The sequence below is a fragment of the Salmo salar genome, chromosome 17 (assembly GCF_965601325.2).
Source record: "Salmo salar chromosome 17, fSalSal1, whole genome shotgun sequence".
NCBI lineage: Eukaryota > Metazoa > Chordata > Actinopteri > Salmoniformes > Salmonidae > Salmo > Salmo salar.
The window spans coordinates 55,652,443-55,676,168 of record NC_138307.1 but is presented as its reverse complement, the minus strand read 5'-3'; the positions used below and the strand labels follow the sequence as shown (position 1 = coordinate 55,676,168).

The 23,726-nt window shown below is 43.5% G+C and overlaps 3 protein-coding genes and 1 long non-coding RNA gene across 9 annotated transcripts in view; 3 read left to right on the top strand and 1 right to left on the bottom strand.

The window, feature by feature from the left end:
• The first annotated feature begins 1,788 nt into the window (after positions 1-1,788).
• LOC106576175 (condensin-2 complex subunit H2) lies at positions 1,789-10,757 on the top strand. 2 transcript variants are annotated; one of them, XM_014153144.3, is made up of 19 exons: positions 1,789-2,139; positions 2,317-2,431; positions 2,665-2,766; positions 3,600-3,661; positions 4,776-4,857; positions 4,998-5,066; positions 5,232-5,311; positions 5,506-5,672; positions 5,944-6,089; positions 7,810-7,908; positions 8,035-8,098; positions 8,220-8,321; positions 8,400-8,444; positions 8,544-8,614; positions 8,702-8,885; positions 9,170-9,219; positions 9,352-9,453; positions 9,605-9,754; positions 9,994-10,757. In XM_014153144.3, the coding sequence occupies exons 2-19, from the start codon at positions 2,324-2,326 to the stop codon at positions 10,132-10,134; spliced, it is 1,824 nt and encodes a 607-aa protein (XP_014008619.1). In that variant the 5' UTR covers positions 1,789-2,139; positions 2,317-2,323; the 3' UTR covers positions 10,135-10,757. The 2 variants fall into 2 exon arrangements, with proteins under 2 accessions (XP_014008619.1, XP_082820004.1); XM_082963878.1 differs by lacking the exons at positions 9,170-9,219; positions 9,994-10,757.
• A 78-nt stretch (positions 10,758-10,835) lies between these two features.
• LOC106576176 (cytochrome c oxidase assembly factor SCO2) lies at positions 10,836-13,120 on the bottom strand. Of its 2 annotated transcripts, none has more exons than XM_082963879.1 (3): positions 12,920-13,120; positions 12,667-12,738; positions 10,836-12,004 (listed from the first exon to the last, which is right to left on the bottom strand). In XM_082963879.1, exon 3 carries the CDS (start codon positions 11,986-11,988, stop codon positions 11,047-11,049), a length of 942 nt encoding a protein of 313 aa, XP_082820005.1. In that variant the 5' UTR covers positions 11,989-12,004; positions 12,667-12,738; positions 12,920-13,120; the 3' UTR covers positions 10,836-11,046. The 2 variants fall into 2 exon arrangements, with proteins under 2 accessions (XP_082820005.1, XP_014008623.3); XM_014153148.3 differs by having other exon boundaries at positions 12,667-12,779; positions 12,920-13,119.
• Positions 13,121-13,372: 252 nt separating this feature from the next.
• On the top strand, positions 13,373-17,484 carry LOC145861396 (uncharacterized). Its single transcript, XR_014381179.1, has 2 exons — positions 13,373-13,518; positions 16,114-17,484. It is a non-coding gene; the product is annotated as an uncharacterized LOC145861396 (long non-coding RNA).
• A 5,075-nt stretch (positions 17,485-22,559) lies between these two features.
• LOC106576174 (uncharacterized) overlaps positions 22,560-23,726 on the top strand; it is a 45,042-nt gene continuing 43,875 nt past the window's right edge. For 2 of the 4 annotated variants that reach the window (XM_014153143.3, XM_014153141.3), the window contains exons 1-2: positions 22,787-22,954; positions 23,422-23,697. In XM_014153143.3, coding sequence (XP_014008618.1) covers positions 23,646-23,697 — 52 coding nt within the window. In that variant the 5' untranslated portion in view covers positions 22,787-22,954; positions 23,422-23,645. Of the gene's footprint in view, positions 22,643-22,786; positions 22,955-23,421; positions 23,698-23,726 lie in introns of those variants that run through there. The other 2 variants (XM_014153142.3, XR_001321902.3) reach the window with 2 other exon arrangements.

Below are 23,726 nucleotides of genomic sequence, written 5' to 3'. Positions count from 1 at the left end.
TTGTAGTCTGACATTTCATGTTTAGATATGACAATTTTTCCGAAGTAGTTTGAATGTAGTGACTTTAGTTGCTTTACTTCTTGCAGTGTGAAGTAGGCCTAATTGGTAGCTTGGTAAACTATAATTTCAGAATAGTTTCCCCACCACTGGTTAAAAACTGAACCACAATAAATGCTTTTGATGCATGGTTTATAGCGCATATGCTAGAGGCAAAGTCAAATAACATTGTGAATTAGGCCAATAAAAGTTGAAAATGTATACATCAACTGGAGAAGTTTTGCATAAAACGAAATGTTGCATTGCTGATATTTTACATTTTACCTTTATTTAACTAGGCAAGTCAGTTAAGAACAAAATCTTATTTACAATGATGGCCTACCAAAAGGCCTCCTGCGGAGATGGGGGCTGGGATTACAAATAATACAATATATATATATATATATAGAAATATAGGACAAAACACACATCACGAGAGACAAGAGAGACAACACATTGGCTGTTTTGGTATTTCGATAAAAAATCAGAAGTGGTTAATATGACACACAGGTGCTCCTTTGATTTAAAAACGATAACTAAGGTTGCGTTTACACAGGCAGCCACATTCTGATATAAACACGTTGAAATGATTGACAAGATATTTGATCTGATTATGAGAAATATCAGATTTGAGCTGTCTGTGTAAACGCAGCCTTACTGGCCACAAGTATCGAACATCATCACACTTATTCAAGGATGGTTTGTAAATATAAAATCCAAGTGCTCCATCTTTTGGTGAGAAGGGTCCTTCACTCACGCCGCCAAACATACCCTAGTAAAACTGACTATCCTCCCGATCCTCGATTTCGGGGATGTCATTTACAAAATAGCCTCCAACACTCTACTCAGTAAACTGGATGCAGTCTATCACAGTGCCATCCGTTTTGTCACCAAAGCCCCATATACCACCCACCACTGCGACCTGTATGCTCTCGTTGGCTGGCCCTCGCTACATATTCGTCGCCAGACCCACTGGCTCCAGGTCATCTATAAGTCTTTACTAGGTAAAGCCCCGCCTTATCTCAGCTCACTGGTCACCATAACACCCACCCGTAGCACGCGCTCCAGCAGGTATATCTCTGGTCATCCCCAAAGCCAACACCTCCGTTGGCCGCCTTTCCTTCCAATTCTCTGCTGCCAATGACTGGAACGAATTGCAAAAATCGCTGAAGCTGGAGATTTATATTTCCCTCACAAACTTGAAGCATCAGCTATCCAAGCAGCTAACCGATCGCTGCAGCTGTATATAGCCCATCTGTAAATAGCACATCCAATCTACCTACCGCATCCCCATATTGTTTTTATTTTATTTTCTGTTCGTTTGCACACCAGTGCTTCTACTTGCACAACATCATCTGCACATCTATCACTCCAGTGTTAATTTGCTAAATTGTAATTACTTGCTACTATGGCCTATTTATTGCCTTACCTCCTCACGCCATTTGCACACACTGTATATATACTTTCTTTTTCTATTGTGTTATTGACTGTACGCTTGTTAATTCCATGTGTAGCTCTGTGTTGTTGTTTGTGTCGCACTGCTTTGCTTTATCTTGGCCAGGTCGCAGTTGTAAATGAGAACTTGTTCTCAACTAACCTACCTGGTTAAATAAAGGAGAAATAAAAAAAAAGGGTACAGGTTGTTTTTTAGTGGTACTTCCGCCAGTAGATGGCAGCAAACCCTGGCTCTGTTGACGCTGACGTCAGAGAGGAAACTAGTCGGCGAATAAGAAAAATCTCGCGCTAATATAAAATAAAATGGTGGACGCGCGGATTTTTTGAAAGTGCTCCAAAGTTTATCAACACATTAAATATTTGGGTCACCTTCGTATTTTGTGAATCAACGGATACAGTGATTGTAATAGCATTTATTGTATGTCTGTGTTAAAACATTTTGGTAGCTGGCTAATGTTACATACGTCAGTACTACTAGTAGGTTATTTTACTAGACAAGTCAGTTAAAGAACAAATTCTTGTTTTCAATAACGGCCTAGGAACAGTGGGTTAACTGCCAGACGTTTACCTTGTCAGCTCGGGGATTCGATCTTGCAACTTTTCGGTTACTAATCCAACGCTCTAACCACTTGGCTACCTGCAGCCCCGGTTAGTACGTTAACAACTATATAAACCAAATTATACTTTTCTGTGACTTTAAACGTTCGCTAGCTAGATAGCTAAATGCCAACCAATCTATTTTGTAGATAGCTACTGAGTTTAGTGTTAGTTTTTCTAAAAATCGCACCGATTCAAATCTGACATGATTTGATCTCTCATGTTAAGGGAAGCCATGGACACAGTGGAGACTCGATTCACCCATTTGTTGCAGCCTATCCGGGAGCTCACGAAAAACTGGGACATTGATGTGGCCTCGGAGTTGGCAGATTATCTGGAGGAGGTAGGAATGAGCCCGTGGCATGCATTATGGGGCAAATAATGTAAACACAATAGACAAAGTACTGTATTAACAACAATGTTGTGTGTCAACACACAAACACAGCCTTGAAAGTCACTAACTGGGTTGAAAATCACACAGACCAAGGCTGGAGTAGACTGTTAAGAAAGCTTGTCCTCTCACACGTTGATATACACTGCATTTACCACTGTCATATTGTCTCTCTGGTCTGGCAGTTGGATGAGATGTGTATCTCGTTCGATGGGGGCAAAACCACTCTGAACTTTGCAGAGGCAGCGCTGCTCATACAAGGCTCAGCATGCATTTACAGCAAGAAGGTGAGAAGTTGTTTGGTAGAAAAGAAGAACATCATAGGCTGGTTTCATATAATATTCCTGACTTGTTGTCCAAAAGTAACTGTGATCCACGATAATTCATTTGATCTCAACTGTGGTATAACTACATTATTGTTAGCACCTTGAGTATTTGAAAAGTGCGTTACAGATAACATTTATTATTATTAGTGTTTCCCCTAGGATTTGTTCCAGCAAAGTTGGTGTGGGGGGGTTGTGGGTGCGGTCAATGGCGCTGTCTCTGACCAACATTATATCGAGGCCTTTGAAATGGGCTGGAGAGAGAATTTTACAGTTTTAAAACTAGTTTCCTGCAATTCTACACATCTTGTCAAGGGGCTGACAGGCTGAGGGAGAGAACATTCAGTTTTAAGCTAATTTCCTTCAATTCTTCTTCACATTTTGCCATGGGGCTGAGATAAATTCCAGTTTTAATGTTAATTTTCTGCAATTCTACGCTTTTTGCCATGGCTTATGCAATCTATCTGAGTGGCTCAAACATTATAACAAAATCAACTGTCTAGTCAACTGCATGGCTGTCTAGTTTTTATTTTGATGATTGTTAGTTCTCAAAGATGATATATATATTTTTAAACGTATAGGTCCATTATCTTTTCTACACAGTTTATATCTGGCTTAAGTGGTTTCAGTTTACACAAAGTTTTTCCATTCCTCAAATTATTTTCAAAACAAAATCATATAATTCTTTTATCAAATTTTGGGGGGGAGGCAACGATTTAGTTGGCTGCCGCTGCTAAATGAATATAGGGGAAACACTTTATTAAAATGTATTCTTTTGTTATTATTGTTTGATTCAGGTGGAGCATTTGTACAACCTGGTGTACCAAACTCTGGACTACATCAACGACAGAAACAAGAAGTAAGTACAGTACCTTCAGAAAGTATTCACACCCCTTGACTTTTTCCACATTTTGTTGTTACAGCCGGAATTAAAAATTGATTAAATAGAGATTGTCACTGGCCTACACACAATACCCAATAATGTCAAAGTGGAATTATGTTTTTAGAAATGTTTACAAATTAATAAGAAATTAAAAGCTGAAATGTCTTGAGTCAATAAGTATTCAACCCATTTATGGCAAGCCTAAATAAGTTCAGGAGTAAAAATGTGCTTATTGTGATTTTTGAATGACTACCTCATCTCTGTACCACACACATAAAACTGTCTGTATGGTCCCAAAGTCGAGCAGTGAATTTCAAACACAGAAAGACAGTGAAAAGAAGGAAGCCTGTACAAAATATAAATATTTCAAAACATGCATCCTGTTTGCAATAAGGCACTAAAGTAAAACTGCAAACAATTATGTCAAATAAAATAACTTTATGTCCTGAAGACAAAGCATTGGCCTAGTTAAAGTAGACTTAAATTGGCTTGAAAATCTATGGCAAGACCTGAAAATGGCTGTCTAGCAATGATCAACAACCAACTTGATAAAGTTTGAAGAATTTAAAAAAGAATAATATGAAAATATTGTACAATCCAGGTGTGCAAAGCTCTTCGAGACTTACCCAGAAAGACTCACAGCTGTAATCACTCCCAAAGGTGATTCTAACATGTATTGACTCCGGGTGTGAATACCTATGTAAATTAGATGCATTTCTGTATTTCATTTTCAAAAATGTCTAGAAACATGTTTTCACTTTGTCATTATGGGGTATTGTGTGTAGATGGGTGAGGGGGGGGGAAACGATTTGGGGTTTTAGGCTGGGTTTCTGTTTAGCACGTTGTGACATCGGCTGATGTAAAAAGGGCTTCATAAATACATTTTAGATTTAATCAATTTTGAATTCTGGCTGTAGCACAACACAATGTGGAATAAGTCAAGGGGTATGAATACTTTCGGAAGGCACTGCACCCTGCCTCGCTCCCTGTGAACACACACAGCACCACTCAAGCCACCAGTCTTCATGCTGCTCTACTTCTTCACTTCCTTTCCCATTGAGTTAAAGGGATTTGTACCTGTCATTTTCAGAAAAGATAAACAAGCAGTGACATCTGGAGAGGATGGCACGGATGGGGCCTCATCCAACAATGCTAATGAGGATGACGGTGGGGTAAGAGTGTGGAGCTGGGGACGGTGACAGTTGGGCTAGGGAACCCTAGCCAAAGAGGGCCCTAGGATGTGTGTAGCAGGCTTTAGTTCTGGCCCAACACTGTTATCACCTGATTTTACTGATGTTTGTTGTTCCCCCAGTTTGACTCCTTAGACCAGGATACAACAGATGTCTCACTGCAGTCAGAGATGAAGAATGAGGCCAACACAGTGAGTGTCCCCCTCTGGAAACATTTAACCCTTTATAAATGCCCCCTCAGAATGTACAATATATTGATTGGCGTTTCAATCAGACTACATGGTGTGTGTGTGTGTGTGTGTGTGTGTGTGTCCATAATTCTATCTGTGAAAATTATTGTCCTGTGTGTTCCTTAGAATGTGGACGTGGCCCCTCTTCCCCCCGAGTCTCTGATTCCTCCTGAGGCGTTTGAGAAACAGAAGCTGCTTCTCATCAGGTGGGTTCCAAGTCCACGGCCTAAACCGCCCTCAACATGATGAACTCTTCTGTAGAATAACTATGAAACATTGTAAGCCTTGCCATATGTAGCTGCCTTACCTTTTGATGGAACACATTACTGCAGACGGCTGTCGTATCAATGTTTGTGTGTGTGCCCTGTTTGTGTTCCCTGTATGTATGTATGTGCTGCAGTCAGAAAGGAGAGGTGCTGGGCAGCTGTAAGGACTTCAGGATGAACACGTTCACTTCGGACGCCCTGGGTATCATCCGTCTCTTCCTGGCCTCCTCTCAGTCCCACTTCCTCAGGGACGCCCTGTCTGACGCACCCCTGGCCCCCGTCACCCTGTTCGGGCACCAAGGTAGAGAGGCATTTAGAGATGGATACAGTATATCGACAGTTGTACATTACTGTGTCTAGGTCTATACACTGTACACAACTGTAGTCAAGCCAAAACAGCCGACTGATCATAGAAAACACACAAACACGTTTGTGATGTGTTTTGCCTCCAACGGAGCACTAAATCCCATACCATGTTGCCAGGACCAGCTCAAATGGAATATACAGTTCTCTAATGTGGATTTCTAAGCTATGGCCGGGTGCTGACATCCTTATTGTTGTTGTGTGTCCAGATGACGCAGAGCTTGCATCAGGGGATGCCATGTTGGGCGTTGCCGGGGACGATGGTGGTGATGCCGATGAGGAGAACTTCCTGCCCCTAGAGGACAACGGGATGGAGATGGACCAGGGACCTGAGAAACATATTGACAGACACCAAGTAGGAACGTAGAAATATCTCTCTCTCTTGCACACACACACACACGCACATACTCCTACACATATATATAAATATATAGATATACACTGCGTGCACAATTATTAGGCAAGTGAGTATTCTGATCTTGTCATTGTTTCTATTCACATTTTCCAACTCCAAACCATATAAACTTGAATGCTTATTGGATTTGATCATTTTCAGGTGATATGTATTTGTGTAATGAGGGAGGGTGTGGCGAAAGTGAATAACACCTTATATCAAGGTGTGCATAATTATTAGGCAGCCTCATTACCTCATGTAAAATGGGCCAAAAAAGAAATTTAACTGACACTGAAAAACCAAAAATGTAAAATGCCTTTCAGACAGATGCGACACTCTTTAAGAAGCTAAACTATTGAGGTGTGACCACTGGACATTCAAACGTTTTGTTGCGTATAGTCAACTGGGGCTCAAAAAACGCATGGGGAAGAAAAGGTGCAAAGTAACTGCAAAAGACTTGAGAAGAATTAAACGTCAAACTACCAGGAACCCATTATCCTCCAGTGCCACCGTATTCCAGAACTGCAACCTAGCTGGAGTGTTCAGAAGTACAAGGTGTCAAGTGCTCAGAGACATGGCCAAGGTCAAGAAGACTGAAACAAGACCACCACTGAATAAGATTCACAAGTTGAAGCGTCAAGATTGGGCAAAGAAATACCTGAAGACAGATTTTTCAAAGGTTTTATGGACAGATGAAATGAAAGTGACTCTTGATGGACCAAATGGATGAGCCCGTGGCTGGATCAGTAATGGACACAGGGCACCAACTTGAGTCAGGTGCCAGCAAGGTGAAGGAGGGGTACTGGTATGGGCTGCTATCATTGAGGATGAGGTAGTTGGACCTTTTCGGGTTGAAGATGGACTGAAACTCAACTCCCAAACCTACTGCCAGTTTCTGGAAGATTCTTTCGTCAAACAGTGGTACAGGAAGAAGTCCTCAGCATTCTAGAAGGCCATGATCTTTATGCAGGACAATGCTCCATCACATGCATCCAAGTACTCCACTGCTTGGCTAGCCAGCAAGGGCCTCAAAGATGCCTGAATAATGACCTGGCCCCCTTCCTCACCTGACTTAAATCCTATTGAGAACTTGTGGGCCCTTCGCAAACGTGAGATTTACAGTGATGGAAGACAATACACCTTTTTGAACAGCATTTGGGAGGCTGTGGTTGCTGCTTCAGCGAAAATTGATCGTGAACAGATCAAGAAACTGACAGACTCCATGGATGGAAGGCTCATGGCAGTTATTGAAAATAAGGGTGGCTATATTGGTCACTGAATATTTTTGAAAGGCCAAAAATGTTATATAATTGTAATTTTGTGTTACTTATCTGTTACACTTACTCTAAAAATTGAGAATAAACAATTGAGTTGAGAGAAATTATTTTGTAATTTAGCATTTTTTCACTTTGTCATTATGGGGTATTTAATAGATTTTGAATTTGGGCTGAAACACAACAAAATGTGGAATAAGACAGGGGGTCTGAATACTTTCCAAATGCACTGTATATGCATACATGCATGCAGAGGAACCGTAGGTTTCACACATGCCTAGTTCCATTGCAGCTTTTATTGTAGCCCTTTTATGGGACCTTGTGTTGAATTGTGTACGATTTTGTATTATCATGTGTTCTGTTTATTGATGTCTTGTATCAGTGTGTTCTAACTTGTTCTCTCCCAGGCCCCCAGTGATGGGAGGGTGTTGAGGGAGAGGGGAGGAGTCCAGCAGCTCTCTGAGGAGGAGCAGAAGAAACAGAGGAAGGAGGAGAGGGCCCAGACGGTACGGTTACCCATCACAGACACGGTGGATAAACCACCATACGTTTCTAGATGGAAAATAACCATTCTGGTACGCACATAGTTTTTTTGTTGTTGTCTTTGTGATGTGATGATTGTTGCGATGCAGGCAAACATGTGGATGTTGCATGACCTTTATGATACAGTTGGCGAGGACAAGCCTCTGAAAACAGGTGAGGAAACATTTTCCTATCGATGAGATGCTGTCCAACTGACTCTTACTCACTGAGAGGATATCAGTGTATTTTCTATGAGGGGGCCTGTCTGTGTTAAATGTGTGTTCTTTCACCATAGGAAGATGTTATAAGGTTCCTCCGGGTTTGGATGATTCTGGGAAGCGGAAAAGGAAAGGCCCCTCTGCGCTGCAAGACTTCTGGACCTGGTACACTGGCACCTGTAAGTAGTGTGTGCTGGTGTTTTTATGAAGACTGAATAGGATGGAAGATACCTGACAAATGCCTCCTCTTTTTGCAGATGACCCCCGTGAACCCAGGCTAAAGAATGGACCCACGTATACAGGTAAGGGTGGATCTCATAACTAAATGACAGGAGATAGAGGCGTTATCTTTTGAACCCTCTATTATTTGGCGCTTACAGCAAGTGGTGTTTCTGTTACAGACTTGAACTACATCTATATGAGTAAAATGAAAGAAAAGCTGAAGACCCGGAAGAGGATTCTTGGAAAAACAGTATGTGTTTGTACTGCTATGGTCATGCTGCACAAAGCATTTGTTGCTGTTTTTATGTACTGAACATACAACCTTTTGCCCTTACAGGGTGTGTTTGTGTCTGACGAGGAGCTGAGGACGTACCTGCAGCTGGAAGAGAGGGAGGAGGAGTTAGAGGACCTCAGACACCACGACCTGCTAGGCCTGCTCGATGACCTCTCTGACAACGAACATGACCCTTTGACTGATGAAGCCCCAGGTGACTTCCTGAGTGGACAGGACTTCGTACCAGGTAGACACTGTCCTGTCTGTCTTTCTATCTCTCAGACCACATTCACACCTGCTATTAAATGCACATATTTTAAGGCAAGGTGTAAACAGAGCCATGAGGTCTCGACTGTGACTGTAGAGTTGGACTAATGTATTATTATCACTCCACAATGATATGTTACTTGACAATACAAAACACAGATGTAAAAAACACTTTGTGGACCACTCAGGAAAGTTTTAAGACACTGTAGGCAATCCTAGGCAAAGATGGTATAGTTCTGAGTATGTTTACAATGTTGCTGCCAGGGGCAGACATGGACGGACTGAGTTACGAAGACCTGGTGAAGAAGAGTGTGGTACGTATACACAGGCAGGGGTCTCAATGAGCCAGTCTTTCTGGGTCATGTTCCAGCGAGAAACACTACAGGGTTCTGTGTAGCTAGTCACTGATGTTGCTGATGTCCCCCCCCACTTCCTTCATATTTCAGGAGCAGTTCCTGGTGAACTCCCAGGGTTATGCCCAGGAGACGGCGCTGTCGAAAAGAGTGAAGGAATGGGAGGACAAAATACGACCGGAACTCACCTATCAGGTAAGATTCAATGACATACTTTCCAGACATTTTGCTGTAGATCAAGTATTTTTTCTATTCTAATAAAAAATATCATTGTTCACCCCGCTGGTGATTTCTAGTGTGGCGTGATGTGATCTGTTGGCTAAACCTCCTGACCCCATGTCTCTAGGAGGTGCGTGCTACGTTTGACATCCATGACTATGGGGACAGGATCGTAGCAGCGTTGAGCAGTGTGGGCCAGAGGAGGACCTTCTCCTCTATAGTCCACAGCATGGACAACTTCGAGGCTTGCAAGTACATGCTGGCTTCCCTTCAACTGGTGAGTGTGTGTGATTGAATGAATTGAATACGGCACAATCTAATCGAGCGTAATCAGCCACTGTCTGGAGTTTAGTCTTGACACTGAACTGAACACTTGATATTTAGAGATACTTGATTTTATTGTATGACAAATTAGTTTGATAGCTTCTAGTACAAGGTGTATTTGTCTACAGTAACTCCATTACTCTACCATCAGGACACTGTGCTATCAGGTTATTATCATGCTCTACTCTTCAGGCCAACGACTACACAGTGGAGATAGACAGGAGTGAGGGTCTCGAGGAAAGCATCGACACCATGGGACTCACTCTGCTCAGCAAACACCGGGCTAACCATCGATTCAAGAAAGCCCCTGCAGCATCATTCGACCCTATATGACCCATTCATCTCCTGCTCCTGTGTGTGTGCGCTCTTGCCTCCTACAGACCCATTACTCTGATACGTGGTACGCACTCCTGTGTGTGACGCCACTTGTGCCTACCGGACCACTAGTACTGACCTGCTCTATCAACAACCTGGCTGCACCCATTCTCTCCTCACATACTTGCTCTTATTTCATTTCAACCTCCTGTCTATTGTTTGATCTTTGGTGTCTGTCCTCTGTATGTCTTGTCTGTGTATTCCTCTGGTTCTGTCAAGAGAAACACTCTCTTTATCTCATTCACCTGCATCTACACAATATGTTTACCAGATGTGGCACTCAGGGTATGTTGGTAGTGTTGACTGACCCTAAGAATTATCACCCTGTTCACAATGTTTGCCTTCGTATCCATGACAATTGTATACGTTGCTTTTTATTTACATGTTTGTCCAAGTGGTGTAGAACTCATACATTTTCTATATCAGATGAGGACTTTTAAGAAAAACGTGATCATTTTTCTTTCATTCAAGAGAACCTAAATTGGGAAATTGTTTCACTGGTTTGTAAGGAAATGTTTTTTTGTTTTTTTACAATGGCCAAAAATGTGTAAAATAAAATGAGCACGTAGATTTTACTAAGATTATATGAAGACACTTTCAATATTGCAACACCTACTAGTGATTGTAGTGCCCTTGACAAAAGACTAGTATAAAGACAATTTCATATCCTAACCATTATCGGTGTCGGACAAAAACAATTTATTTCAAACACAGAATCATAGCCTCGATGAAGCGTCCATATTGTTGTGGTCCAGTCTGGTCTGAGAATAATTCACAAGGCCTCATTTCTGATGGAGTATTGTTATCTGGACATTGGGTTCAGCTTAAGTGTAACATACTATAGGTCTTTGTTGGAGTGGTTACTGTCATTCACTCAGGGAGTTTGACGTAGCTCTTCATATGGTTCCTGATGCTCTCAGCAATCTGCACATCATCCTTCATCCTGTTGTAATAGTCCAGGAACAGTCCATCTGGGTTGACCAGGTAGATGAGGATGGTATGGTCCACTATATAGTCCCCGTCCTCATCCTTAGGTCCAGGGCTGGCGTACACCCTGTAGTCCTTCCCCGCCACCTTCACCTCCTCTGGGGTACCCGTCAGGCCGATCAGCCGGGGGTGGAAGTCCTTCACGTATCTTTCCAGGGCCACCACGTCGTCTCGTTCCGGGTCGACCGTCACAAACAGTGGTTGGACCGCGGGGAGAGACGGGTCCTTGTCCAGAGTGCTGACCACAGCAGATATCTTATCCAGCTCATCGGGGCAGATGTCAGGGCAGTGGGTGAAGCCAAAGTAGAGGAGCACCCAGCTACCCAGGAAGTCTCTCTTGGTCCTGCGGTGCCCCCTGTGGTCGAGGAGGCTGAAGTCTCCCTGGCCCAGGGCCACCTTTTTCAACTGCTCTATACGCTGCATTCTGTGATTTTGCTGCTTCTCGTTACGCACGTACCACCAGGTGCCAAGCAGTCCTCCGCCGAACAGCAGGGTGACCACCAGCCGTGTTCGCAGCCTGATCTTGGCTGTGGAGGTGTTGGGTCCCTGGGAGAGGGCGACCCTCTGGGTTAAAAGGGGGAGGGAGAAGGGGCCACGGGAACTCCCCAGTGTCTGTTGCGGGTGTGTAAAATGTTTAGGTGTATGGGGTCCACAGATGGGTGCCTGTGAGGAGAGCCACACCCTCTGGGGGTAGTGTGTGGAGCCAGAAGACTGTTGGACTGCTGAAGACCTCAAGGTGCATCTCAGGAGTCTCCCAGACGTAGCATGGAGGTCACCCCCTATGAAGCCTACAAGTCCCAGCATCCTTCTCTCCAGACACCGCATACTTCCCCCAGCAAACCTAGAGGGTGGGGGGTTGAGAATAAAGGGCCGTCACCAGAGCCACAAACCCTGTCTATTTCTACAATTTATCTTATTAAAATGTGAGTGTTAAACCTAACCACATTTTTTTTTTTTTTTTTTAATGCGTTAAGATATAGCCAATTTTGACTTTGTGGCTGTGGTAACTAGGAGAAACCAGAAAAGTGAGAATGTAAGCAAGCTATGTGTTCCCAAGGCATACCAGCCCATTCAAATCAAATTGTATTGGTCACATACACAGATGTTAATGCAAGTGTAGCAAAATGCTTGTGCTTCTAGTTCCGACAGTGCAGTAATATATAAGTAATCTAACAATTCCACAACAACTACCTAATACACACAAATCTAATTGGGTAACTGAGAATATGTACATATAAGAATGGCCAAGCAGCATAGGCACGGTGCAGTTGATGGTATAAAATACAGTATATACATGTGATATGAGTAATGTAATATATGTTAACATTATTTAATGTGGCATTGTTTAAAGTGACTAGTGATCCATATATTAAAGTGTCCAGTGTTTGGGTCTCAGTGTAGGCAGCAGCCTCTCTAAGTTAGTGATTGCTGTTTAACAGTCTGATGGCCTTGAGATTGAGAAACAGCTTCTTTCAGTCCCAGCTTTGATGCACCTGTACTGACCTCGCCTTCTGGATGATAGCAGTGTGAACAGGCAGTTGCTCGGTTGGTTGTTGTCCTTGATGATCATTCAGTCTAATAACACCACAGGATTTAGCTCTGTAATTGTCCTGGCCCTGTCAAACCATACCACACAGCACTACTACCAAGACAATACAGGTTAAGAAACTGACTAGTAATAGGCGACTCAAGCTAAACTGCATCATTCTTATGTCCAGCTTGAGTGGCTGGCTAGCTGGCTAAGCCTACAACCTACCTGATTTAGATGCAGACGTTTTTATGCGTAATGACAGAACTCTTTAAAAGTAGTCATGCTTTCATACAACATGCAGGTTATCTTGTAATATCCCATTATGATGGCAAAACGGATAACATAGCTAGGCTAGCTACCTCAACTTCCTGGCTGGTCGACCTTTACATGCACACACTGCTCATGTGATACTGATGTTACATGTCCACCGTCTTTTCAGATATGTTTATTCGACAATAACGACATGTAATAAATAGACAAAACAGAAACGACTATTATGAACAATACAACAATTGGTAAATGTGTTTGACAATTGTGCTGTTACAAAAGAGTTCGATTTTTGTTTTTTTTACATGTTGAAGTCACATCGGCAGATTCGTGTATATCTCTGTTTCTGTCCTAGACGTTCCACTAGGTGGTGCTGTTGTCTCTCCTACATGCTGCAGAGTTCACCAGAGTTCAAATGTACATGAATTCCTTCAGTTTATCTTCTTTCTTTCACGTGTAGGTAATTTGTTGGTGCTGCATATCCAATGATTTCATCGGCCATGTCTGCATGGTTAGATACTTCCATGGTTCAAGAGATCATCGGAAAAGGGCAACAGGTAAAAAAATAGAGCTAAAAAAAAAACGTATTCACTTGAGCTCACTTCCAGACAGTGTTTTTCCATGCTTATATTAGTGGTGTGTTTTTATACTACGGTGTGTGCGTGTACATTTGTGCGTGCGCCACTGGATGAGTCATATTATATATACTGTCCATAATGTCAATACACACCATCATATACATATATTGTATATTTATATTCCGGGACTCTGACATTGCTCGTTGTAATATTTCTATATTTCTTCATTCCTTTCTTTTTCTTTGGGGGATTTGCGTGTTTTATTTTGTATTGTCAGGTATTACTGCACTGTTAGAGATCGGAAAACATAAGCATTTCACGACACTCGCGATAACATCTGCAAAATACCTATGTGTATGCGGCCAATAACATTTGATTTTATTATTATAGAGTTTTTCTCTCACCACCTCACTGAGCTTTGGTCACTAAACTCAACTCTGGCCCATATTCCCTCTCCCCTCTCTCTCTCTCTCCAGTTGTCATAATCTATTCCCCTCTCTCTCTCTTTTCATCACTCTTCACTGGAGTTGTAATATATGACTGAGGCTGTTTTTCATCTCTTTCTTATCCCATGAGAAAGAGACAGAGGATATGTTTTTCTTTCAAATGAAAACGAATTTAAATATTTCTACCGATGTGGTAGTGGTGCATCTAGTGCATAGTACAATGCAGGCCTTGTGGTAAAATGCATTGTGTTGTTCTACAGTAATAAGCGCAAATGTAAATGCCCCCAAGCAGTACCCAGGCTATAATAACTATATAATGTAAATTGAGTCTGAGTCTGCTGATGAATAAAAACTAGTGTGGTAGAGTTAATTTAAGTCATGCAAAGCTGGGTTGTGTAGTCTCTCTAATGTTTAGTGTTTTGATATTAAGATGTTAGGTAATTACTGGGCTTATGTTAGTGATTTGTTATGAAGCCATTTGTTGTTATAAGAGGCATTATGTGGTGTAGCTGCGTAGCTGTAATGCAATGAATGTGGTGATTATTATGCTGCACTGTTATTAGTGTGCTGCTTTAAATGTTAATGTTATTCAGGCCGCTCTGCTTTGGTCTCCGGGGCGGAAACAAACACACACACACTAATGAGCCCTGTCAGATCCAGAACTATGATTAGAGGAAATCAAATCAATGAACAAAAGCAGCCCAGACCCCCCCACTATAGATGAGACAAACTACAGCCATGAGGACCAGTGTTAGCCAAGACCAAAAACAATGTGTGTGTGTGTATATCTGCTGTCTCCTAGCCAAAGGTGAAAACAGCTTAGATAAATCCCTTCACCCTAATACCCCGCCCACCCATGCCCTCCCACTACAGCTCTGCACTCAACAGACATCTCTTATCTAACTGTCTCTGGTTGTTTTCAACGGCTCAGATCATTTGCATGTTATTGTATATAAAGGGATATTACGGTGCTTTGGAGACCTTTTTGTGACATTCAAGGGAAAAATGTACCTCTTAATGTCCAGTGAGCTCACCATCAGGAAACAGGGTGCGTGGCAGTATTCTATGTAAACACAAATGGAATAGTCTGTTATGTTATAGTTTGGAAAATGAAGTCAGATCTGGCTTTTAGAAGTCAATTTAGGTGCTAGTGTGTGGGTTCGGTATTGTGTGTGCGTGCTGTGCGAGTTTGTGTTCTGGCCCTGCTGTGTTGACAGTAATAGGCAGGCTCCCTATTCCAAACCACTGTGGTCACTGAGGAACAAGAACAGTAATTAAATCTCTCTTCCTCTTCAATCTTTTCCGCTCCTCTCAATCTCTCTCTCCCTCCCTCTGTCAACACTATCCCTCACTCAACCACCTCATGTCTCTCTCACTTTCTTCCTCCTTCTCTCAGTAACTACTCCTTGCCACCCCATTTCTTCTTCTTCGTTCTTTATTGACATTTTTTTTTTTTTTTTTGTCATTTTAGCAGACGCTCTTATCCAGAGCGACTTACAGTAGTGAATGCATACATTTCATACAATTTCATACATTTTTTTTTTGCTGGCCCCCCGTGGGAATCGAACCCACAACCCTGGCGTTGCAAACACCATGCTCTACCAACTGAGCTACTCTCTCTCTCTCTGTGTAAAACACATATGTTTCTCCCTCTCTATGGTTTCCATGTTTAATTAATATGCTGAGCAGACTACAGGGCTGCAGTATCCAGGTCATTTCACAGTCTGTGTCACACTCCCTTTGCGCTATACTTGCTAACCATATTAGCCTATCGCCCACTTAGGCCTATCTTCAAATGTTCGAGGAATGTTTTATTTGATCGCACACAAATTTTATTGGTCACATACACATGGTTAGCAGATGTTATTGCGAGAGTAGTGAAATGCTTCTAGATCCGACAGTGCAGCAGTATCTAACAGGTAATATCTAACAAATCCACAACAGGTGCATATTAACAATATGTGCATGCTTTTGGGGGAAAATATCAGGCAGACACTCGAGTTAAACAACAAGTAACTCATATTAAGCTCTAAATTAAACTCATTTGAAAATATCTAATTCAAAGTAATTTCAGTGCCTTGGGTGCACCATGCTGTAGGCTGAGTGCTCAACTCTGCTACTGTTGCAGCTGGAAGAAACCTGAAGTTCGTCCCGTAAGAGGAGCAGGGAGGGTCGGGACTTGGACAGCTGGGAGCAGAGGTCCTGCTGGTTCTCTCCATGTGGCTCTGGTAGGAGTAGTGGGTGTGAGGGTCACGGTTCTGGTGACTGTGTCTCTCGCCAGAGAAGCCAAGCTGCATCACCTCGCTCTCCCTATGCCTCTCAACATGGCTGGACCTGGAGTAGCAGCTGTAGGGGTCAGGGCGCCTCTCCTTTCTCCAGATCCGGATGTGGCCAGGTTTGCTGCTTCTCTCTCTGGGGGACGAGGAGGAGGCAGGGCCTCCATGTTGGGCTCCCACACGTCCACTAGCACGTAAGACTAGATGTCCTTCAGCTCCAGGCAGTCTTTGGCAGACTGGTCCCTTGGTCTGGAGAGGATGGAGGGAGGACATCCAGGCTTCAGGCACCTCCCCACACCTGAAGGCCCAGATGATCTCCTCTTGTTCTTCACAACGTGGACAGCTGAGGGCAGCAAGCCAGGGCGAAGCGGGATGTTTTATGTGTTTTCAAAATGAGACAGACTAAAGCTATTAGGCAAAACATATATATATTTTTTATTTTGACTTCCATTTTTTACGAACAAACTTGACTTTTTAAAGTAAAAAACCTTACCTATCTCGCCCAGCATTTTCTGGATCCTAGCCAAATGCTGGGAAGATTTCTTAAGAGACATTGTAATATTTACCCGTGTTTACCTTATGAGCACAGTTTGTGTTATGAAGTTTAGGATGTCTTTTTTGGTTAAAAAGCGCATTTGAGCGTTCTGTTTCCCGGGATATACACTGTCAAAATTCTAGAATATCACAGGACTTTATTTATGATGTCATCGCCACGATTATGATAACTTACTCTACGGCAAGTATCAGGTAGCCTAGTGCATAGAAGCGTTGGGCCAGTAACCAAAAGGTCACTGGTTCAAATCCCAGAGCTGACTAGGTGAAAAATCTGTTGACGTTCCCTTTAGCAAGGCACTTAACTCTGTGACGACCGTCCCACTCTGTCTGCCGTATTCTCTCTCTTTGTTCTTGTTTCCTTATTAGGATGCCGGTGGGCGGAGTTGGGAGGGTCGTCAGCTACATGGGAAACACCTGGGCCAGGGTGTGTCCCATGATAAATAGACCTCTTCCACATTGATTGGAGAGACTCTCTCCATGCAGACACTTTTGTTGATTTCTGTTGTGGTAGTTTTGTGGCTTTTTGGTTATTTGCTTTGGCACCCTTCAACACCCTGCACTATTACATTCAGGCATGCAAAACACTCACTTACACTACTGATTACTGATTACACGCACCATTGTTCATTGTTTTTAGTTACTTTAGTTAATAAATATATATTTTGATATTCCTTGTCTCCACGTTGTCTCCCTTTTGTTGCGAACTCTGAGCCGGTTCGTAACAACTCTAATTGCTCCAGGGTCGCTGTCAATAATGGCTGGTCCCTGTCTCTGATCCCACTCTCTGAGGGTGTCTCAGGAGGAGTAGAGATATGCAAAAGAAATGTTCACTTGCACATGTGTGAAATAGGAGAACTATTATCAGATTGTCAGTATTAGGCTTAGGCCTGTAATGTAATGCAGTTAAGTTGTTTGTGCTTTCAAATAATATTCCAATGGACATTCGTGCTAATGCAGTGTAGCCTATAGGACAGGGTTGCTCTGCTCTGTAAAAAGTATGTGTAGTTTGGTTTGTGTTGACTCTCTTACCCTCAATAAGGAGAGTGAGCTAATACTCTTTGGGGGGACATGGGAAGGGAACACCACTCTCTAGTCGCACGCACGCACGCACTCACACACACGCACATATTTGGTAACACATTCTATGAAGTACACATTCTATAACAAGCTTTAGAATGTGTTATGACACTAACTATAAGCGTCCATAATTCTCCATTCTCATAAGTGGTTACATTAGGGCTCCAGAGTGGCACAGCGGTCTAAGGCACCGCATTTCAGTTCTAGAGGCGTCGCTGCAGACCCTGGTTCGATTCCAGGCTGTATCACAACCGGCTGTGATTTGGAGTCCCATTGGTGGGGCGCACTACTGGCCAAGCGTCGCCCGGGTTAGGGTTTGGCCGGGGTAGGCCGTCATTGCGAATAAGAATTTGTTCTTAACCAACTTGCCTAGTTAAATAAAGGCAGGGGTGCGTGCTCAGTCCCATCCTGTACTCCCTGATCACTCATGACTGCACGGCCAGGCACGACTCCAACACCATTAAGTTTCTGTAGCCTAAATCAAAGCTGAAACTCAAACTTCAGTTTCACACCGTAGCCTTCAACTGGACAATATTTATTTGTGTAAATATTCTCCAGTTCACATACATTTGATACTGCCATCCCACATTGTTTATGAAAATGTATAACACTCCAAAATATACCGTAACCCTTAAGATCTTTATTTATTAAATGCATTTTAAGTTAACAGTGGTAGGCCTGATCACCGACAACGACGAGACAGCCTGTAGGGAGGAGGTCAGAGACCTTTAAGTTCCTTGGTGTCCACATTACCAACAAACAAGCACACCAAGGTAGTCGTGAAGAGGGCACGACAAAACCTATTCCCCCTCAGGAGACTGAAAATATTTGGCATGGGTCCTCAGATCCTCAAAAGGTTCTACAGGCACCATCGAGAGCATCCTGACTGGTTGCATCACGGCCTAGTATGGCAACTGCTTGGCCTCCGACCGCAAGGCACTACAGAGCGTAGTGCGTACAGCCCAGTACATCACTGGGGCCAAGCTTCCTGCCATCCAGGACCTCTATACCAGGCGGTGTCAGAGGAAGGCCCTAAAAATTGTCAGAGACTCCAGCCACCCTAGTCATAGACTGTTCTCTCTGCTACCACACGGCAAGCGGTACCGGAGAGCAAAGTCTAGATCCAAGAGGCTTCTAGACAGCTTCTACCCCCAAGCCACAAGACTCCTGAATATCTAGTCAAATGGCTACCCAGACTATTTGCATTCCCCCCCACCCCTTCTTTTACTCCGCTGCTACTCTCTGTTATCATCTATGCATAGTCACTTTAATAACTCTACCTACATGTACATATTACCTCGACTAACCGGTCCCCCTGCACATTGACTCTGTACCAGTACCCCCTGTATGTAGTCTTGCTATTGTTATTTTACTGTTTCTCTTTAATTAGTTATTTTTATTTCTTATTCGTATTTTTTAAACTGCATTGTTGGTTAGGGGCTTGTAAGCAAGCCTTTCACGGTAAGGTCTACACCTGTTGTATTCGTAGCATGTGACTAATACAATTTGATTTGATTGATTATAGCCATGCTGGTTTAAAACACAGAAAATATAGTTATTACACACATTAGGCCAACCTAATATTTTGCCACATTTTTTCACTACTAGAACCTCCTTAGGTACAATAATATTCCTTCACCTCACTATGGTACTAAGGCATATTAATTTTGATATATAATATAGAAAGGGTATTGTAATGACACTTCTGTTGATCCCAACTCTGGCCCAGCTGTGTTGAACAAGGTCACAATGTGTTTCCAACAGAGTGCTATGCCTTGCGCCCAGGGCAACCACGCTCCAGCTGGGAATACCCAGTTTCACTCTCTCCCATGCTAACTGGGGCACCTGACTGTAAACTGTTGCCCGTGTTTTGATATGGAGAAAATCTGTCAGCTGCTCCTATGGCTGGTGGAAATAGGAAACAAAAAACAATTAGAGGATATGCCTTTTCTATGGTGTTGATGTTTTCTCCGAGCCGCAACTCCTTTTTACCAAATGGACTTGCGGTGTTTGTGTGTGTGTTAGCATAAACCTAGCTTAATGGCAATGAACACACTCCATTTCCCTGCCTGTTTAAATGTGAATGTCTGTATTTCCCGGAGAAGTGATGACAGGAGAGACTGGGAGATCCAGTCTTAGCCCACAGCGAGATCAGGGCAGTGATAAGAGAAGAGGCGGTCAGATACTGTCTTAGCCCATAGCGAGGCTAGGGCAGTGATAAGAGAAGAGGCGGTCAGATACTGTCTTAGCCCATAGCGAGGCTAGGGCAGTGATGAGAGGAGAGGCGGTCAGATACTGTCTTAGCCCATAGCGAGGCTAGGGCAGTGATGAGAGGAGAGGCGGTCAGATACTGTCTTAGCCCATAGCGAGGCTAGGGCAGTGATGAGAGGAGAGGCGGTCAGATACTGTCTTAGCCCATAGCGAGGCTAGGGCAGTGATGAGAGGAGAGGCGGTCAGATACTGTCTTAGCCCATAGCGAGGCTAGGGCAGTGATGAGAGGAGAGGCGGTCAGATACTGTATTAGCCCATAGCGAGGCTAGGGCAGTGATGAGAGGAGAGGCGGTCAGATACTGTCTTAGCCCATAGCGAGGCTAGGGCAGTGATGAGAGGAGAGGCGGTCAGATACTGTCTTAGCCCATAGCGAGGCTAGGGCAGTGATGAGAGGAGAGGCGGTCAGATACTGTCTTAGCCCATAGCGAGGCTAGGGCAGTGATGAGAGGAGAGGCGGTCAGATACTGTCTTAGCCCATAGCGAGGCTAGGGCAGTGATGAGAGGAGAGGCGGTCAGATACTGTATTAGCCCATAGCGAGGCTAGGGCAGTGATGAGAGGAGAGGCGGTCAGATACTGTCTTAGCCCATAGCGAGGCTAGGGCAGTGATGAGAGGAGAGACTGGAAGATCTTGTCTTAGCCCACAGCAAGGTTAGGCTAGTTTTCACAGCCTGCTTGTCTTCTTGTCTTTATACCAGTGTGTGTTTTTGTTTGTTAGTTTGTTTGTTTGTTTGTGTGTGTGTGTGTGTGTGTGTGTGTGTGTGTGTGTGTGTGTGTGTGTGTGTGTGTGTGTGTGTGTGTGTGTGTGTGTGTGTGTGTGTGTGTGTGTGTGTGTGTGTGTGTGTGTGTGTTTAGGGGGGGAAGAGGAGATATTCTGGAGAGAGCAGGACACAGGGTCCTCCAGGGCATGGTTATCAAGTTTGTGTTTGTGTGTGCATCCATGTGTGTTCATAGACTGTACATCCCCACTTACCTCCTGATGATGGTAGCATGGCATTCATAGCATCTCCCATAGGATAGCACACAGCAGAAACCTCCACTCCTTGCGCCACAGTGGTGGGAGCAATACCTATATGTGTTACTAGCTTATGCAATTCTACTTATGCAATTTGTCAAAATTCTGGGTACACTCCCTTCCCTCTTCCTTTCACTCAGTAGTGTTTTCTCACTCTCTGGTCCTCTGAAAGCCTGCCTTATATAACTTCTGCTGCAGTGTTGCACAGCGATGCACAGCAGCTCAGTCACACTCACAGTAGTCAGGTTTACTGACTCGCCATCTGATAGAGAGAAAACCCACAGGGCAGAGGATACCAGGGTGTTCTGGTAAAGATGAAAAATCCTTCAAAGTCAACTTTGAACATTTGTAGTCTTTCCTGAAACTTTCAGTCATTGGCTAGTAAGGACCATCTATTAAAACCCCCTCAACAGTCAACATCTCACAAGGAAAGATGAGGTTTGACTGTTAAGAAAGATTCACTTTTCTCTGTAGTTTTGTTTTTAGCTTGAACAATTTGCATCTAGCCTATTTCATGTGATGCGGTCCAGTGGACTTGGTTGCCTAGCAACCCCTCCACCTCGATTCGTGTGATGCTCTGAGCTCGTCGCAGTTCCATTTTTATAACGTGAGGCCTGCCTGTTGTGAGTCATTGTGTATTGTGGCGTGTTACTCAGTTTGTTACTTCGTGACCTTTGTGCTCACAATGACAACATGTCAAAGCTGAGAGCACATAGTTCCATCTGTAGACCGTAATCAGCACGGACAAGTAGCCTACTTCGGTTCCATTTGATGCCATTCTGATAGCCATGAATGTTAAGGGTTCTTGCAACACGAAGGAGAAAAGCTTTCAAAGGCTTGCCGAATGACAGACATCATAATTATTAACATTTTTATTTTTTGGACAATATATCTTATCGTTTTGACAATATCGCAATATTATTTTTGTGCTAGTTGGCTTTACCTTCACCAAAACTTCTGTATTTTCTCTTCATAGCTTGTTCTCCATCATCTTTTTAAATTGGGAGCCAATTTGTTTTCAGCAATTTTATTTCCATGACTGATCAAAATTCGTAATGAATAGTTTGAGAATAATCAGCACTGACAAGTAGCCTACTTTAGTTCCATTTGATGCCGTTCTAATAGCCATGAATATTAAAGGTTCTTGCAACACAAAGCTTTCAAAGGCATTGTAGATATTACAAAATGCTGCTTGCAGAATGACAGATACCATAAACCTGTACATATTTTCCCCCGTAGTGTTTCATGTCTCTCTGAAGGTACACTGCAGCTGTGAGAACCCACAAGAGTCCTACCTCATCAGTCTCTCCTCCAGTACCTGTCCTCAGTGCAGCAAAGGGTTAAATCCCTCACATCATAAGTTCATTGTGCATTCATGACATACAATCTGTGCTCTCTTGTTCAGGTTCGATGGCTGTTTGAAATTAGCTGTGTTCATTGATCACAGCTGACGGGTCAACAGCAGGTAAGGGAAGGGTTAATCCATTTAAATCTGTAAGGGAAGATAGAGAGAGGATAGAAGGAGAGGAATTAATCAGACAGCGGTATTTAGTATGAGAACCTTTACTAATGAGGCCTGCATAGTTAACACAATGAGAAAAGAGAATCGGAGGGAGAGAGAGTGTGTGTGTGTTTGAGAGAGAGAGAGAGAGAGAGAGAGAGAGAGGATGGAGGGATGGAGGGAGGGAGGAGTGAACGACCGACAGAAAATGAATCACAAGCTGCAGGAGAATAGGTTGTCAGCATCCAGAGCTCCAAGGTCTGACTCTCATTAAAGGTAAATACAGTGTGTGTGTCTATATTTACTTGATATTTGCGCTTACAGATACGTGTCCTAGATGGTGAAAGGAATGCCTTTGATTTGACCCATGTCGTTAAAGAAGCAGAAAGAGCAGATAAAGGGAGAGGTAGAGCGAGAGATGGGATGCAAAAGCATGGGCATCAAACGTGCTTGATACCCAGACCGAGACGGGAGAGAAACCAGTAGAGGGACCAACCATGCAATTGAGAGAGAGACTATTGGTCAGTGGTAGAGAGAGAAAAGGACAGGGTGGGGGTGGGGGGGGGTTATAGAATAACAGCTCAAGTAAAAAGGAGACGAGTGCAGTATCAAAACAAAAGGAGGTCTAGAGAGTGAATTGTGCACCATCTGATTGAGTTTGAGAGAGAGCTGTACGGTTTGTCTCTTTGTTGCATGCATCTCAGACTGCGGTCCCTCGCTCAGTTTGTCTCTTTGCTCTCCAGCGTCCGTGCGTCTCTCTCACCTCCAGGATGGAGGGGCTGCTGCGGCTGAGTCTACTCGGAGCGTGAGGAGCCTTCCTGGGCTTCGTCTGCGTCATCCTCCCCCTGTCTCTCTCTGCCCTGGTCCCCCGATACTCATCCATCACTTGACCTCTGCAGTACAAGAGAGCATCTGGACCCACACAACACCTCCCCCTAATCCCTCACACTGAGTCGCCAGGGAAATCATGGACGGACTACGCCTGCCACCGGTCATCGAGGAGGTCATGGACCCTGCAGGTTAGTGTGTGTGTGTTTGTTTGTGTATG

Bases quoted from the DNA above. Each gene is read 5' to 3' on its own strand.
- LOC106576175 (XM_014153144.3), top strand. From the start codon at position 2,324: ATGGACACAGTGGAGACTCGATTCACCCATTTGTTGCAGCCTATCCGG. The intron at 5,067-5,231 runs GTGAGTGTCCCC...TGTGTTCCTTAG, and splicing joins TGAAGAATGAGGCCAACACA to AATGTGGACGTGGCCCCTCT. The intron at 8,099-8,219 runs GTGAGGAAACAT...CTTTCACCATAG, and splicing joins GGACAAGCCTCTGAAAACAG to GAAGATGTTATAAGGTTCCT.
- LOC106576176 (XM_082963879.1), bottom strand. From the start codon at position 11,988: ATGCGGTGTCTGGAGAGAAGGATGCTGGGACTTGTAGGCTTCATAGGG.